Source organism: Vidua chalybeata, chromosome 22 (assembly GCF_026979565.1).
Source record: "Vidua chalybeata isolate OUT-0048 chromosome 22, bVidCha1 merged haplotype, whole genome shotgun sequence".
Lineage (NCBI taxonomy): Eukaryota > Metazoa > Chordata > Aves > Passeriformes > Viduidae > Vidua > Vidua chalybeata.
This window is the reverse complement of record NC_071551.1, coordinates 7,314,571-7,332,243: the sequence shown is the minus strand read 5'-3', so window position 1 is coordinate 7,332,243 and position 17,673 is coordinate 7,314,571. Positions and strand designations below refer to the sequence as shown.

Here is a 17,673-nt window from a genome sequence, read left to right as displayed (position 1 = left end):
AAATAAACCCAGGAATCCTGGATGGGGAAAAAAGGAAACGGAGCAGAAAGAGACCACAAAGGGATTAAATGAGGTAGTAAGCAATGACCCATAACCTTCATGCAAGATCTTATCATAGTTTTATTTTAAGCCAGTCAGTTTTAAAGCATAACTGCTTTTTTTTTTTTTTTTTTTTACAAGATGAAATTATCTTTTGTCATCTAGGATCACAGTGAAATTTTAGGGGTATTTTGTACCTAAGTGTATTTCACTTAAATGAAAACAGGTGACTTGCTGGTTCTCAGCACAGTGAGCAGCTTTGTTTCTGGTAAAGCTGGAAAGCTGATGGAATAAACAGTAGAGTTTATTTTAAATACAGACATCTCTCACGGCCATTACCTGAAATGAATAATGTTCTTTTTCTCCTCTAAAGCCCTGGATGAGGCTGTGCTCAAGGTGAGACATACGAGTGCCACTCAATAAAATAAAGGGCTGTCAGGTGACACTTGTTCCACGTCAGTCAGCTTTTGCAGACCGTGCTGGGTTCCCTGAACTTCCTCAGGACTGCAGCACAGGGAGCTGCAGTGCTGGCTCCTGCTGAGCTGGGTCTCACTCTGCACTCGCCAGGCTCGGTTTGGTGCTGTCCACTGCATTTCCTGATGGGGCTGTCCCCGCTGCAGAGCTGCCACAGCTCTTGTGCCATGTGCAGCCCTGGTGTCCCAGCAGAGCACGCCGTGCTCACGGAGCTCTGCCGGAGCTCGGGGCTGTGCTGAGCTGTGTTTTTCAGCAAGTCTGGCAGCTCCAGTGCCAAACACCCACGCTGGGAGACAGCAGATGGCATCTCCTGGGCATTAACTGCGGGGAGGGCGGGCACCAGCGCCGTGTTCTGGAGAGCTGCAGCCCTGGGAGCTGGGCTTTGGGGCTGGGGCTGCCTCACGTGCACAGGCAGCCCTGCAGCTGATATGCCCTGGCATAAAGGGGGGTTTGGCCACCCTGTGCAGCTTTTAAAGGTGTGGACACACTGCTGGTTGATACTTGGGTGGGTCAGCGTGTGCCTGTAGGCTCAGCTGTGTTTGTCTGGTACCTTCCCCTGTCCTCCTGTGAGGGACAAGGCCACAGATGACCTGGTTGTGATGGTTGCAGACAGTGCTGCTTCCCATTTTGTAGGTACAGAACAAACGCTTCTCTGAGCAGCGTCTCTGAGGTGCATCCCGTGGGGTCTGGGCCAGGTGTGTCCCTGCAGGTGTGCAGTGCTCTGTGCACCTGTGAGAGGCTGGAACCCAGGGCAAGGTGAGTGTGAGGAGTGCTTTACGTCTCAGAGTTCCTCCTACGCCAGGCTGAATTCATTTCCAGCGTGCTGGGGCGACTGGGTGAATCCCAAAAGGAGTTTTATTTGTGAATAAAAAGGACACGTGAAAAATTCCTGCTGTAAACAGTCAGAAAATGTCAGGTGCGAGCCGTTGTGAAAAAACCCGATATTGTTTTGTCAATAAATTCCTCTGTGCCCTGCACAGATCACAGCAATGGGCCTTTACCCTGGGAGCAGCAGTGTTTGCTCCCCCCGAGCCCGTTCCCAGCTCAGCTCCCACCGGAGGGAACGCGCTGCTCCGCGGCTTCCCCAGGGCTTCTCATCTCCTGCCTCCCCTTGCTGCGCTCCATCAGCCCCAGGCACAGCCCTGGTGCCCTGCCCCGTGCCCAGCTGAGCTCCCAGGACCTGCCTGTCAGAAAATCCTGCTGGATGCAGCAGTCATTAGATAACAGGAGCAGGTCTGGGGGCTGCAGGCTTGGCCCGGGGTAAGAGGACAGCCCTGCCCTGCTCCGGCCAGGGGCACAGAGGATTAACCTGCAGGTGGCCACATTACTGCTCTTATTTCACATTTGTATTTCTTGCTGAACGCTGACAATGCTGCTCTGTTTGCAAGGAGTAATTATGTGTTGCTATGCAGGCGTCTGAATTAAATAATCAAGCTGCAAAAATAACATTCATTTGTAGTAATAACCTCTGCATTTCCAGGCTGGGTTTGCTTGGCTTACAAACAGCTGATCGGTTTTCTTAATTAATTAGCAAACAGCCTACAAAAAGATACCCTGAGAACGTGGAATCACACGTGCTGCTGTGGAGAGGGAAGAGAAATAATCCTTGCTGTGTCTCTTTAGCTCCTGATTTCCACATGGGTTCATTTGTGTCCTCCTTCTGCTTTTTTTTTTTTTTTCCCCACAGTGAATCTGAGTGGTCTTTATTTTTCCCTTTCTCTCCTTTGACTGTTAGTAAATGTCAGAATTGACTGAGAGTAAAATCCAGTTCTACAGCAGGAGTGAGGATTCATGGTGGCAGACACGTTGGGAGGGAAGCTGTTCTGCTCCTTGTCCCTGTTTGCTGTTTGTTTCTCTGGAATTGCTGCTAGTCCCCCCATCTGTCACCTCCAGCATTTGGCTCGCTGTGCCCAAAGCTAGCTGTGATTTAACGTGGGTCTAAATAGGGCAAGGAGTGAAGTGCAGTGATTAATCCCTCTGGGAGGATCTGCAGGACATCTGTGGTGGTTTGCAGGGTTTGGCTCCTCACCCCCCTGGAGATCTGCTCTGGGTGTGCAGGAGCTCTGTTCTGAAGCGTGTCCCAGGGAGAGCAGGCACCTTGGAACTGCCACCAGTGCTGTGGGAATCAGGACATTCCTGCTTTTTAAAGAGAACTTGCAGCATTATTTTTTTCCCCTTCAAGGCAGAGGCTCATTTTAAACAGAAGTTGACCAGATGCTTGTGAACTGGGATGCTTTAATCCATTTACAGATCCCATCTAATTCTTGTTCAATGTCCAAAACTGATTCATGCTGTTTAAAAGGAACAAAACCCAAAATGTCAGCGAGAATAAAACCCCCAGATGAGCACTTTGTGAGCGCTGCAGCAAAAGACAATATTTTCATTAAAGGGGAGAATGTGGTTTTGCAGCACGGGGAATCGTTTTGAGCTGACAGAAAGACACTTGAAATTTAAAGCTCTTGCCATGGCTGCAGTTTCTGCAAGCCTGGATTTGGCATGTGACTGTCTGCAGCTTTTCAGATGTAAAGGTGTAAAAAAGGAAAAACAAAAAAAAAAAGTCACACTTCTAGGAGGTAGGGGACACTTCTTTTGTGTGCACATGGTTTGAAAATAAATAGTCTGCCACAGAAGTTGGCGCCTTGACACCTCTGAGTGCAGTCTGCTTTATAAATGACATACGTATTTAGGAAGTTGGCTGACAAAATAGCATGTCTAGGAATTTCTGTGCCATGAGGGATGTAAATGTGAAAAGGGAGACTCTGACAGACGGTTTGTATTTTTAGCAAGATTGAAGCTTCAGGTTTAAACCCCACAAAATCGTCTGTGCTGGAGAGCGGGCACAGAAAAGGGGGTGTCAGGGTGCAGCTGTTAAATGAATTGGACAAAAATGACCAGTGGTGGTAAAAAAAGGATTTAGGAAGGAGATCAGCTCATCTTCCCCCCAAAAACACCCCCAAAGAAACCCAGAACCCACAACCCAGCCAACCCGACCCCAAGTGCAGCATTGTCACAGACTTTTCTGTAAAGGGTTCCTTGCACATCTCATTGTAAATGGTATTTTTGTCGCTGCTTTGCCCGTGTGGAGGCACGGAGCCATCCCACAGGCAGCATTCCATGCTCCAAACGGGCACTGTCAGCAGCACCAGTCTGAGAATGGCTCTGGTCTTTACCTTGGCCCCGTTTATCTTCTCATTTCTGAATCACTTCAAATGCCTCTCTGATAGAATTTAGGTGTTAGGAGTTAAAAGCTGGGAAGTGGGGGCAGCCCTGGCTTCTCTGAGAAGCGCAGCACATTTGGGTTGGCTGGTTTTGCTTCTATCACCTGCTTGGTTCTAACTCTAACTTCATGTGTTTTCTCCATAGCTTTAAAAGACACATGATGGTTGTTTTCTGAGGTGGAAGAAAAGCCAGTTCTGGGTGTTAGGGACCCCCCTGTAAGCTCCTTTGCTTTGCAGTGGTGCCCTGGCAGTGGCATCAGTCCCAGCCTGACGGGCAATCTCATTTCTGAGTGATAAAACACCGCAGGACGCCGGAAACTTTGTGTTCACTGTGAATGTTCCTGAGAAGCTCTTGTGTGATCCCTGCTATTCCAGGTGTTAGCACACACTGGGTGTTTGAGCTGGGGCTTCCACGACTTGTGGCAACCAGCAAAAACTTCTTTTTGCCTTGCCTGAAGGACCAGAAGGATCTTTTGGGAGGTGGGACGGAGTGAGGTGCTCCCTTATGGCAGCAGGGGGAAAACCTCACTTTGAACCACGGATTTCTTCCCTCCAGTGCCAGAACGAGTGTGAGTGCTGCCCTTGGCCTTGTGCTGTGACAGATGACAGGGAAGGGGGTGGTGGCATCACCGTGTCCCCTCAGCCTTGGGCTGGGTGTGGTGAACCCAAAACAAAGAGCTAAGTGAACCAGTGCATGACATACAGCCAAAAAATCATATATACGTTAAGTCTCTTACAGAAAAGACTTTGGAACCACAGTGAAAAAGACCATTCCAAATGCTCCTCACCACCTCCACCACAATCAGGATTAAGAAGCAGAATGCCCAAATCCACCACTCTCAAATGAAGCAGGCCCCAGAAGCCCCTTGGAAAGTGACACCAGGAAACAATGAACTGAAACTAAAACTTATCCAAGCAAAATGAGTATATTGGGTGAGGGGTAGTTTGTAATTATATTTATAAAATTGTTTTATGTATAATTGTAATTCAAGTCCTAGAATGCCTCTATCTGAAACAGGGCAGTGGGACACTGGCAGTGCCATCCCTCCTTTCTGTGGGATCCCCTCGGGCATGCAGATGCCAGGGATCACCTGCACACAGATGTGGGCACTGCCAGAGCTCCCCCTGCACAGCTGTGCCCTCCCAGCAGGGTCTGGAAGGACACTCAGCCATCCCTTCACATTCCCTGCATTCCTCCTTTGCCCAGCTGGAGCAGCTCCCTCTTTCCTCTGCTCTCCTGAGTCTGTGGGTGCTTGCTCACACCTGGGAGGATCTGGGGTTTGTAGGGAAGCTTTGGCAGCCCCTCCCTGGCAGATTTCCAGTCCTCCTCCTCCTCCCCTGCTGCCATTTGCTATTCCAAACCAGCACCCCAAATTCCAGGCTGGATTTTGCACTCCTCCCTCATGGCTCCATGTGCAGATGTGCCTGTGCCTCCTTCGCAGGGCTCTGAAACACTCCAGAGGCACAAAAATCAGAGCCTTGGTGCTTGTTGTGAACTGTCCTTATGTGTGTGAATGGGATTCGTGCCAGGGAAGCTCTCTGAGCATCCTCTCAGGGTTTGTGTAACAAAAGAGTGGGGTTTTTGTCCTCTCAGCTGACAAACACAAAGAGAATTTGCAGAGAAATGCTGGGTTGATGTTTCCCATCATTGCTGCGAGCTCCACTAAGAGAATTTATGAACTCTTAGCGAGAGGCTAACAGATTATTTACTTGGACTTTTTTTGTCTCCAGAATTCAGAGAGACTGCTCATAAAAGCTGTGGTGCACAGAGCATTATTTCAGGAGAACAGCCGAGCCTGCAACCCCAATTTTTGAACAGCAGGCAGCAGAAACCAGAGCCGCCTCTCACTCGTTGTCCTTTTGATTTTTTTCCCCTGCGTTAGACAAGCTCGTTGGCTTTGATTGCAGATGTGTTGTTTCAAAAGGCTCGGGCTGCTCCTGCTCTGCCCGGGGATGCTCAGAGCGGTCTGGGGACGTGCAAGTGGCTCAGTCCCAGCTTTCCTGGCACAATGCTGCCACTGGCAGTGGTGTGCTGGTATTACACGGGCTCTGCTCGGGAAATGCCTTTGCCGGGAGGGTTTGGATGGTGTTTATTCAGCAGAAAAGCTCTGACACCCGGGCTGCTGCAGGGGAGACAGCAGAACCCCCCGGCCCAGTGACCTGCGGCGTAAGCCGGGCTTGGCAGCGGCTTAGGAGCAGCCTTAGACCGGTCTGGAGGATTGCAGTCCAGGGCAAAACACGCCTGCAGCTGCCTCATGCCAAAAGAATGTTCCTTTCCCTTCAGCCCTTTGTTTCTTCAAGGGTTTGGGAGCAGCAGACCAGGGGGTTTGGAGATAAACTGAGCAGAGTCTGGAGTGCCTTGATCTAAAAGTTCTCTTTGAGTGGTGTTTATGCTCCGGTTTCCTTCTAAGAAGGAACAAATTGGTGGCTGGAACCTCAATGAAAAAAGAGCATTTAGGGAAGATAGTTTAGTGTAAATTTTGCTGTGAGGTTGATGAGCAGTCAGAGCCTGTAATTATTGTGATTCAAGTGCAGCATCCTATTCTTTTGTGTAATAAAGAACATCTATGATTATGTCTGGATCCATCTGTCCTTGGGGGGAAAAAAAATCTATTATCTCTTGGTTTTCACTGCTAAGAATGGTTGCACTGAATGGTGTTACTGTGGATATTCTTTTTTGCATGTTTGGCCATAAATACTTCTTATTTGTGGAAATCAGCAGACTGCATGAGGCCAAAAATTGCAATCCTTGTCTGATCCCTGCCTCTTTCCTTGGGTTAATTAACATGAGTGAGTAGATTGGGGTTTGCTGGTCAGATGCAGAGAGACAGGACTGATGCAGGGCTGGAAATCAACCTGTCACCAGCACAGGCTGCAGAAAGGCTTTCCTGCCTCTGGGTCTGACCCGGGGCTTTCCCCAGTGAGGGCTGTGGGGCTGTGGGCTGGTTTCTCTCTCAGTAACGCCCCAGGGTTGTTTTGCAGAGCAAGAGGGACCATCTGCTGATGAACGTCAAGTGGTACTACCGCCAGTCCGAGGTGCCCGACTCGGTGTACCAGCACCTGGTGCAGGACAGGCACAACGAGAACGGTGAGTGGGCTCTGGGCAGCCTGCCCTGCCCTGCCCTGCCCTGCTCTGCTCTGCCTCAATCCCAGCTTTAGCAGGGCCAGTCTGCCCTGCCCTGCCCTGCTCTGCCCTGCCCTGCCCCAATCCCAGTTTTAACAGGGCCAGCCTGCCCCAATCCCAGTTTTAGCAGAGCCAGCCTGCCCCATTCCCAGTTTTAGCAGGGCCAGCCTGCCCTGCCCTGCCCTGCTCTGCCCTGCCCTGCTCTGCCCTGCCTCAATCCCAGCTTTAGCAGGGCCAGTCTGCCCTCCCCTGCCCTGCCCTGCCCTGCCCTGCTCTGCCCCAGTCCCAGCTTTAGCAGGGCCAGCCTGCCCCATCTCAGCTTTAGCAGAGCCAGCCTGCCCTGCCCTGCCCCAGTCCCAGCTTTAGCAGGGCCAGCCTGCCCCAATCCCAGCTTTAACAGAGCCTGCCCTACCCCATCTCAGCTTTAGCAGAGCCAGCCTGCCCCAGTCCCAGTTTTAACAGGGCCAGCCTGCCCTGCCCTGCCCCAGTCCCAGCTTTAGCAGGGCCAGCCTGTCCCAATCCCAGTTTTAACAGGGCCAGCCTGCCCCAATCCCAGCTTTAACAGGGCCAGCCAGCCCCAATCCCAGCTTTAACAGAGCCTGCCCTGCCCCAGTCCCAGCTTTAGCAGGGCCAGAACACTTCTGCACTGGGTATGGAACCAGGGCATGGTGTTAGAAAAGGGCTGGTGGTTTCTCACCTGCCTGGTGTCACTGCTGTGTGTCCTGTTCCTGTAATCAGGGGTGTTCCAGGTGTGCTGGAAGTGCTGGGCTGCATTATTAATAATAATTAATAGCAGCAGCAGCAATATTAACAATAGATTCTTATTCTTACTCTTATTCTCTCCGTGAGAGAGGATAGAAAAGCAAAATCACCCTGGATCCTTGGCAGGCCTCCTGGACACTGTACTGATAATGAACTGAGCACCAAACTATCTGCAGAAATTGGGGATCTCCTCTGGTTTTTTGGTTCTGCCACAGGTTCATGAGAACTGTGTCTTTTATAGTCGTGCTCCCTTGCACCTGTGACTATTCCCTGTGACTGATATTGCAGTGAGGGATGGAACTGAAGCACTTGGAGCTGAGTTTCCCCTTTTCTCTTTGCAAAAACAAGTGTGATCTTGTGTTTCATAGAAGCAGAAGAAACTTTAGTACATATCCCAGTGTCATTTATCTCCTGCCTCCAGGGAAGACATAACATTTGCTTCTGTTCTTACCAGGAAATTTCCTTGAGGCAACTGTTAAAAATTCTGAAGATACTCCAAGGTGAACTGTGATGATAAAAGTTGATGATTGAAATATGGAATGCAGCAACTTTCTGGTGCCTGACAGACAAAGTTGAGCACACGCTCCCCTTTTAAAGGACATTTTGTGTGTGCTTTTAGCAAAAGCTCCACAAATCCAACATTTCTGTTACTAATTTATTTGAAACTTCTAACAATGAGATTACAGGCACAGTGTCAAAAAGTATTTTTGATAGCATGGCTGCTTTTTAATGCAGTCTCCTGTGTGTGGAGAAGTATTTTTGTGTCTTCCTCAAAGGTATTAGAAAGAAGTCATGGAAAAAGTTGTCTTCCAGTTCTTTTGTTAACTCAGAATTTTCTGTGTTTGAACATGAATGTCAATATTTACCTCAAAGCCAGAGAGCACTATGCATTACCACTGTCAGGATTTTGTTGAAGATTTGACATTAAATGTGCTCAGGAACCTTTACCTTATCTGGACACCAGAACAAATTCATTTCCTTGGTTCCTTCCACGGGGAGTGAGTGCTCCCAGTGCTCCAGATGAATCACCCAGTGCCCTTAGAAAGGTTTTTCCCTTCAGAAGTCCTGGGAGCATTGATGGATGAGAACAGAGATGATGTTCTTCCACGGGAATTCTCACATCCCACACCCGACTGACCCCACAGAGGGCGTGTTTGTCCCCCCAGAGTGCATCTGAGGAGCAGCCTGGAGCTGTGCCCTGCTGGGGCAGTGGCAGTGGTGGCCCAGCTGCTGTGTCAGGGCTGTGTTTGTGTTTGTCTCTGGCAGATTCGGGCCGGGAGCTGGTGATCACAGACCCGGTGATCAAGAACCGCGAGCTCTTCATCTCCGACTACGTGGACACCTACCACGCTGCTGCCCTGAGGTCAGCAGGGCTGGGGCCAGCTGGGGACAGCTGGGGCCAGCTGGGGACAGCCTGGGGCTGGGGGAGAGCCTGGGGACAGCCTGGGGCTGGGGGACAGCCTGGGGACAGCCTGGGGCTGGGGGAGAGCCTGGGGACAGCCTGGGGCTGGGGGAGAGCCTGGGGACAGCCTGGGGCTGGGGGACAGCCTGGGACTGGGGGACAGCCTGGGGACAGCTGGGGACAGCCTGGGGCTGGGGGACAGCCTGGGGACAGCCTAGGACTGGGGACAGCCTAGGACTGGGGACAGCCTGGGGACAGCCTGGGGACAGCCTAGGACTGGGGACAGCCTGGGGCTGGGGACAGCCTGGGGACAGCCTGGGGCTGGGGGACAGCCTAGGACTGGGGACAGCCTAGGACTGGGGACAGCCTGGGGGACAGCCTGGGGCTGGGGGATAGCCTGGGGACAGCCTGGGGCTGGAGGACAGCCTGGGACTGGGGGACAGCCTGGGGACAGCTGGGGACAGCCTGGGGCTGGGGGACAGCCTGGGGGACAGCCTTGGACCAGCCTGGGACTGGGGGAGAGCCTGAGGACAGCCTGGGGCTGGGGGACAGCCTGGGGGACAGCCTTGGACCAGCCTGGGACTGGGGGAGAGCCTGAGGACAGCCTGGGGCTGGGGACACAGGTGTCAGGGGCTCTGGGGGCACAGCCAGGGGGCACAGAGGTTCCTGGGGGTCACTGAGCCCCAGCCCAGCCGTGTCCTCTCCCCTGCAGGGATGTGTTCTGTGCCCTGGCCCAGCTGGGAGCTGCAGCCCTGCCAGGCAGTCAGTGGTGCCCAGCAGCTGCTGTGTGCCATCGCTGCCAGCTCGGGGCATTGCTGGTGCCTGCAGCAGCCCTGCCCTTCCCTCAGCCTGATCTCCCTGTGAGCCTGGCACCTCCTGCAGCCCTGGCTCTCTGGGTAAACTGCATCAAAGGCAGTTCTGAGTGCTTTCCCTGGCCACAGCTCAGCCCAGAGCTGGGGGAGATCTTGCCTGCCCTGCAGGGAACGGCCCAGGTGTGTGCCCTGCTCTCTGCCCTGCCCTGGAGCTGCTGCTCTTCCACCCTCCAGCCTTTTGGCTGGGCTGCCCAACCTTGACAGCCTCACTTCAGGATGTTTTCAGATCCCGACAGCAAGGCATTATTTGTCAGCTGATTTTCAGCATGCCAAACGTGCATGGATATTGTCAAGATGCAAATTGAATAATCTCCCTGATAATGGTGCTCAGATGGTGTTTCACCACAGCCATCTGGAGACATTTTTTTGTTCAGAGTCACTTTGCTGAAGCCACTTACTTGAAGACAAACTGGCTTCTGTTCTGGTGGGGGAAAGTCTTTGATTTACATATGAAACCTTTCTTGTGAACTCGGAGCATTCCAGCGGTGTGCCAGGAGCCCCTGGGACTCCACAGTGCCTCTGCTGAGTCCCCTTCCAGGCTGCCGTCAGCAGCCAGGCTGGAAATCTGCTCAAACCCAGAGAAGCTCAGCTCTGTGGCTGCAGTTTTCCCTGGGACTGTTCTAGCTCCCCCTCTACGTCCTTTCAGTTCTTTTTCCCTTTAAAGAAAGGATGGGAGCGGAAAGATAAAAATGGAATTTACGTGTGTGCCAAGCAAACTTGGAAAATAACCTCTGAGTGTACAGGATGAGCAGAAGGATAATTGCACATGGTGTTCTTGCAGAGAACATGGGGGAGGCACAATGTGTCGTGATGCATGAAAGGTTAACACGAGATTCTAATTTATTCTAATACCAGATTATTTCTCTGCCCTCTGCAAACAAATGGCTCTGGACACACAATGAACTGATGACAAACTGGGGAATAAAACCAGTGATTGTAACGACCAATATTCTGCTCTAACCAGTGGAAAAATTTAACTAGAGGGCAGTTGTAGATCTCTGGGGAAGTGTGTAATAAACATGAAGTGCTTTTTACCTCTCTGGTAAATCTTCTGGTGAAATGCAGAACTCCTGGTCTGGAGTGCTGGGAACAGGAGGTGCTGCTGCCATCCACAGAGACAATGCAGCTTATCTGGAAAATGCTTATTAGCTGCCAGGTGAATTATGGAAAGGAAGCTAAACCTCTTTGCCCAGAATACTTTTAAAATGTGAATTCAATGTGAAATATCAAAACAAACCCCCCTGCTCTTTTTCTGTCTCTCTAAATGACTAAACTTGGAAAGCAGTGTCAGCCTGCAGGGAGAAAATCAGTGTTAGAGAGCAAGGCTGGCACTCGGGGTGTGTGTGGGGCCTCTCACAGACCTGCTGCTGGTCTTTACTGCAGCAGAGTGGAATTTTGGAAGATGGAACTGTAACAGCTTTGCAGATTAGAGATTGGGGCTGCATTTCGAGCTATTGTTTGTTGGGCTGATGGTATTTGGGCTGCTCAGGACTGTGCTGGCTGAAGGAGAATTAATGAGTGTTTGCAGAGCAGCATCTGAGCCTCTGTGACTGCATTTCCTTCCCTTTCCACCGTGGGAAGAAGCCACACTTTTGTTAAAGGATTTTTGTTAAGACAGCCTTGTATTTATGATGTTTTGGACATTTATGAGAGCAGGGCTGCCAGTGGCTTCTACCCAGATTGCAGTGGCAATTAAAGTAGCTGTTACTCAAGCTAGAATTCTAATGCCATTTTCTCCCCTTTCTTCCTTTCAGAGGAAAGTGCAACATCTCCCATTTCTCTGACATATTTGCTGCTAGAGAGTTCAAGGCACGAGTGGATTCATTTTTCTACATCCTGGGCTATAATCCAGAGACAAGGTAAGTGAAAATGGCTTTTAAACTCCACTTCACCACTGACCTGAGCTGGTGTTCACTCAAAGGCTGGACTCGATCATCCTGGAGGTCTTTTCCAACCCTAATTCTGTGAAAATCACTCAGGGGAAGAAAGGTTAAAATCCAGCTGGCAGGAGGCTGGGGTGGAAGGGATGCAAGGGAGAAGCTGCATCTTTCTGAGTGTGTGTTTATACAGGAGAAAAATAAGAGTAGGAAATAAAATTGTGCAGTGAGACCTGATATCCAGGTGCATCTCTGGGTGCTGCTTCTAAACAGCTTCTTGGAAATATGGAAGTTTTTTAAAACCTCCAAACTTCAGCAGGAGTTCTTGGCTGTCTTGTTGGCTGAATGTACATCCCTGAAAATACTTCTAAAAATCATTTGCATGTTCTAGTCGGCAAAGTCGGAATTTAGGCCCTGGTAAGAAATCAAACTGAAAGTTTTTAAGCGTGGAAATTCCTGCTTTCATGTGTAAATAATTGTCCAGGGTCCCATATCAGGAATTCCTGGTTTGTGCTTTGCTGGCCTGGAACAAATGGGAGGCACAGAAAGAACTTTTTTGGGAATCAGTTCATATTTGAGGAAGGTGTGTCCATGCTCTTCTGCCTGGCTTTGTTCAGCCAGCCTTGCTCAGCTCTGTTTGGAAAGCTCAGTCCAGGCTGTGGCTTTGTTATTTTCTGGGTCCAAACACGACACTTTCTGCATTTATGGGATTTTCTAGCACAGAAAATGCCTCACAAGTGCCAGCCTTGAGGAGTTTGCTGTTGAGGGGGGTATTTCCATCAGCACTCCAGTGAGAGATGAATAATTTGGCTCAGGTCTGTGCCCACTGGCAGGGATTGTTCTTTGAACACAATCAGCTGTGCACCTTGATTTCCTGAAATATCCTGGAGGAAAGTCTCCTTGGAAGTGGGGGTTAGATAAGCATATAAATAATAAATAATTGACTTGTTCCGTGGTGGATTTACTGTTTCTAAGGCAGATCTGGATCTTTGTGCTTCAGGATCTTTGTGCCTGCAGGTAGGAAGGAGCTCCCTGCGTGGGTATTTGTTATTAAATTGCCTCTTTATGAGGCTTCCTTGCCTCATTCTGAGGTGTCCCAGTCTCTCTTGGTGGCTGGGAGGGGATTGGACTGGTGAAACTCCCTCCCTCGAGCATTTCCCAGTCCCTTGCTGCTGGTGGATGGTGCTGAGCCCTGGGGACATCCCAGATTCCAGCACCATACCCCAAAGTGCTTCAGGGACATCACTGGTGCCTTTTCTTTTGAGCAGTCCATGAGGCAAGGCGTGGTGAGGTTTTCATGGAGAGGTTTTCACTGGTGAGGTTCTCATGGTGTATATTGTGTTACACCCTGACCCCTGTGTTTGTCACTGTGCTTCAGTCTTGGGTTGGAGTGTTGGTGTTGGTGCCTAAGGGATGATTCCTCCTGTGAAATGGCTTTTTTTTGTTGCTGTCAGGGGGTTTTAAACCCACTTTCAGGGTAGAGGAAGCTGTTAATTCTTCCAGCTGTTAGAGGATGACTGAGCCTGAAGGGATCAGTGAAAGGACAGAGCAGAGCACTCAGTGATCATCTGGTCACTCAGAGGGGCCACTGTTGCCCTGATTTTTAAAAGTGTTACGTTTTCTTTTATAGTTCTTTTGAAAGTTTTAAAGTTCTTTTAAAAGTTTTCTATGCCTTCTGATGTTTCCATATTTCTACTGCAGTTCTCCTGCACTGTTCATATAAATAATGATTGTTTTGCATTCTCCTTTGTGGGAGGAGAGAACTGGTGGATGTTGGTTTGACCAGTGTGGCTGGAGAGGTGGCAATTCCATCCCCCAATCCACTGTCACTTTTGGAATTCTATATATTGCAGAGTCAGAAATAAAACTGGCTCTTTTTCTCTTTTGAACTCACCAAGCTTCTGTGTACCCATTTTGTGTCTGATAGCAACAGGCCAGCTCTGAAAAGTCAGTTTGTCCTCATCTGGTCACAACCAGGTTTCTTTTTCTAATTCAGGCCTGTACTTTGTCTTGGGATGGAGGAGTTCAGAGAGAGGAGCCGAAGGGAGGTGCTTTGGTGGTTTTTGAGCTGTGAATTTCTGCTGCCGGATTTCCTTGGCTGTGGGAAGTGAAAGTGTTTCAGGGCACATTTCAGGCTGGGGGTTTGTCAGTTCCCTCTTCCACTCGATCTGCTTTCCTAAAGAAGTGTTTTGGTTCCGAGGGAGGGTGAGAAACGCTCCTGCTTGTGTGGAAGTGTTGTGGGAGAAGGTTCTGAAGGCTGCAGTGAGCCTGGGGGGTTTGGGGTGGGACCCCCTGAGCCCAAACCACCCGAGCTGGGCACTGTGTGTGCAGAGGGCATTTCTGGGCTCACCATCAGGGGCTCAGGAACTTTGCAGCACTCTCAGACTCAGCTCAGCGTGGTGGGGATCTATTTTAGCGTGTTTACCTGTTTGCAAAGAAGCTGTTGTTGTGTGTTTGTGTTTGCAAAAGAACTTGAAAAAAACCCAGACTGCAGAAACATCCCCAGCACTGGGGGGATGTGTAGGACGAGGCCCTTGTGTTGGTGGAGGACACAGAGCTCAGGGAAAGGTTGTTTTGTCCTTTCTGTGCCGTTTGAAATTTGTGATTCTTGGTTTGCCTTGGGGGGATATCAGCCCTGGTCCTGGTGTTGGTTGTTCTCTGCTCTGGAATTGGCCAGCCTAGGCCTTTTGGGATAACTTTTAGGATAACTTTGGGGTACTTTAGGCTGGGTTTTCTCTACAGAGTTCAGCACAGGACTACAGCCAGTGTGTCAGTAATTCTCACATCCCTGAGAAAACTCTGGTTGTGGAATAAACCCCTGAGCTCATCTAAAAGGTAGAGGCTGAGTGTTCTCACCTGGAGCAGTGTTAGCCAAGCCAGAGCTGCCGTGGTTCCTGGCTCTCCAGAGGGGGGGATGCATCTCAGCACTGCCAGCTGAGAGCAAAAATTCATTTTATGTCAAGGGCTCGAAAAGAATTAATTTAGTGTCTCTTCAGAGGAGTGCCTGCTTTGACAGTGACTGATTCCACTGACAGGAACCCCACTGCCACCTCCAGTCCTTGCTTCTGTGCACCCTGTGAGGACCTGGGGGACATCTCTGAGCTCTCCTGGAGGATGCAGAGGTGCCACGGGTGGCAGTGGCTCCTTTGTGTAATGCTGGCACCTTCCCAGCCAACTCTGCTTTGGTCCCAGGAGTAAATAAAGATACCATAAAGTTCTCTCTGGCACTGACATCTCTACATATAATAGACTGAAAATCTGCTGAATTTTTGCTTGGAACTAGAAATAACCAGGTATTATTCTACAAAGAGTTTCATAGATCAAAATTACTCCTCCCCAGCATTGTTTGGTGTTGCAAAAAAAAAAAAAAAAAACCAAACATTTGAGGCTTGGGTGAATTTCAGAATGGATGTTTTGGGAAGTGTTTCTCTGTGTTTTGGTTGCACAAGGTTTGCTTTTCCTTAATTTTTAATCTTCTGGAGATTCTTGTTGGGGGGTGTTGTGAGCTAAGTGAGTTTTGGGGTGTCCTGTATCTTGGGGAATGGCTTTAGATCCTTTCAGCAGAGCCACAGGAGCTGAAACACTCAATTTACTGAATATTTCAATTATTAAGGCACGTTCATTGAAGGAGCCAGGCTGTTGTCAGAGGTTCCCAAGCAGGGTATGGGAGGTAACAGAGAATGAGCAACAAGGAAATTGTGTATCCACCTCTGCTACAATGAAAATTCCTCACCGGGTTGTTGTACAAGAAAATTAAGGAATGTTCTGGGGCCTGATCTGTTTTGTTTACTCCGGCTTTCAAAATACAATATTTGGGGAACTTTTTATCCCTCTTTAGGCTCATGGTGGATGGAGGCATCTCAGAAGCTGGAAAACAGAGGGATGCATCCCAATTAAAGCCGTGGGTGCTGGAGGGGATGTTGCCTTCACATAAATGGGTAGCCAAGAGCATATTTATAAATACCCCCAATAAATAGAGGAGTCAGAGATGCAGGCTGGTGCAGGAAGTTCAGGCAGGGAGAATCAAGCCTGGTTCCTCGGGTGCCAGAGAATATTCCTTAAATGGGAGAGGAATGTTCCTTAAATGGGACAATAATGTTCCCTAAATGCTTCCTGCTCTGCTTTCCCCGTGTGTTCTGACACGGGGCTTTAGCCCCTGCACCCCGGAGCCTTGGCACGGAGGGGATTTGGGAGCCTTGGCACGGAGGGGATTTGGGAGCCTTGGCACGGAGGGGATTTGGGAGCCTTGGCATGGAGGGGATTTGGGAGTCTTGGCATGGAGGGGATTTCCTTTGCTTTGGGGCCGCTGCTTGGATCACTCCTGGAGCCGGGCAGGGCTGGGCTGGGTGCAATGAGGGATCCCCCCAGCCAAGGCCCCTCATCCCTCCATCCCCTCCCTCAATCCTCCATCCCTCCATCCCCTCCCTCAATCCTCCATCCCTCCATCCCCTCCCTCAATCCTCCATCCCTCCATGCCTCCCTCAATCCCTCCGTGCCTCGCAGATCCCCTGTGTATTTATCAGCAGATCCCCTCTGTATTTATCAGCAGATCCCCGCTGTATTTATTCAAAGATCCCCTCTGTATTCACCAGCAGATCCCCTCTGTATTCACCAGCGGATCCCCTCTGTATTTACCAGCAGATCCCCTCTGTATTTACCAGCGGATCCCCTCTGTATTCACCAGCAGATCCCCTCTGTATTCACCAGCAGATCCCCGCTGTATTTACCAGCAGATCCCCGCTGTATTCACCAGCAGATCCCCTCTGTATTCACCAGCGGATCCCCTCTGTATTCACCAGCGGATCCCCTCTGTATTTACCAGCAGATCCCCTCTGTATTTACCAGCAGATCCCCTCTGTATTTACCAGCAGATCCCCTCTGTATTTACCAGCAGATCCCCTCTGTATTTACCAGCAGATCCCCGCTGTATTTACCAGCAGATCCCCTCTGTATTCACCAGCAGATCCCCTCTGTATTTACCAGCAGATCCCCGCTGTATTCACCAGCAGATCCCCTCTGTATTCACCAGCGGATCCCCTCTGTATTTACCAGCAGATCCCCTCTGTATTTACCAGCAGATCCCCTCTGTATTTACCAGCAGATCCCCTCTGTATTCACCAGCGGATCCCCTCTGTATTTACCAGCAGATCCCCGCTGTATTTACCAGCAGATCCCCGCTGTATTTACCAGCAGATCCCCGCTGTATTTACCAGCAGATCCCCTCTGTATTTACCAGCAGATCCCCTCTGTATTTACCAGCAGATCCCCTCTGTATTTACCAGCAGATCCCCTCTGTATTCACCAGCGGATCCCCTCTGTATTTACCAGCAGATCCCCGCTGTATTTACCAGCGGATCCCTGCCGTATTTATTTACGGAGCGGCGGCGGCGTGGGGAGCCCGTTCCGGAGGGAGGAGGAGGAGGAGGAGGAGGAAGGAGGAGGGAGGGTCACAGCACATGCTCAGTGCCGCCGGTCCGAGGGCGAAGTTTCTGCGTTCTGCGTGCGGGCTTAGGTCACAGCACAAGCTCAGTGCAGGCTCGGCGAGGTCTCCCAGCCCGCATGTGCCTCCATTTTGAGTTGGTAGAGGGGAAAAGGCAGAGTTTGGGCTGGGAATAGAGGGCTCAGCAATCCATCCAGCCCACGGGCGCCTGCCACAGTCATGGATGATCCATTCAGCCCCTGCAGGTAGGCTACATCACTCCGGCCTCCCCGAAGCCACGGCGATTTTCGCTGCCGTCCGTGGCTCCTGCGGTGTTGATGGGCTCGTTCCGTGGCTGTTGCATGTTCCCGAGAGCCCTGCCAGCCCGGCTGCAGCTGCTCCCGGGGCTGGAGGCCACTGCCAGGGGCTGTGCTGGCTGGCTCTGGGGGGATTTGGGGCTCCGGCGCAGCTGCAGCTGTGCATGCA

General features: G+C 50.6%; 1 protein-coding gene across 4 annotated transcripts in view; it reads left to right on the top strand.

The window, feature by feature from the left end:
• Window positions 1-17,673, top strand: part of RERE (arginine-glutamic acid dipeptide repeats) — a 173,698-nt gene that overhangs the window by 79,416 nt on the left and 76,609 nt on the right. For all 4 annotated transcript variants that reach the window (XM_053963019.1, XM_053963018.1, XM_053963016.1 and 1 more), the window contains exons 4-6: window positions 6,714-6,819; window positions 8,884-8,980; window positions 11,646-11,750. In XM_053963019.1, the coding sequence (XP_053818994.1) occupies window positions 6,714-6,819; window positions 8,884-8,980; window positions 11,646-11,750 (308 nt within the window). The remainder of the gene's footprint in view (window positions 1-6,713; window positions 6,820-8,883; window positions 8,981-11,645; window positions 11,751-17,673) is intronic.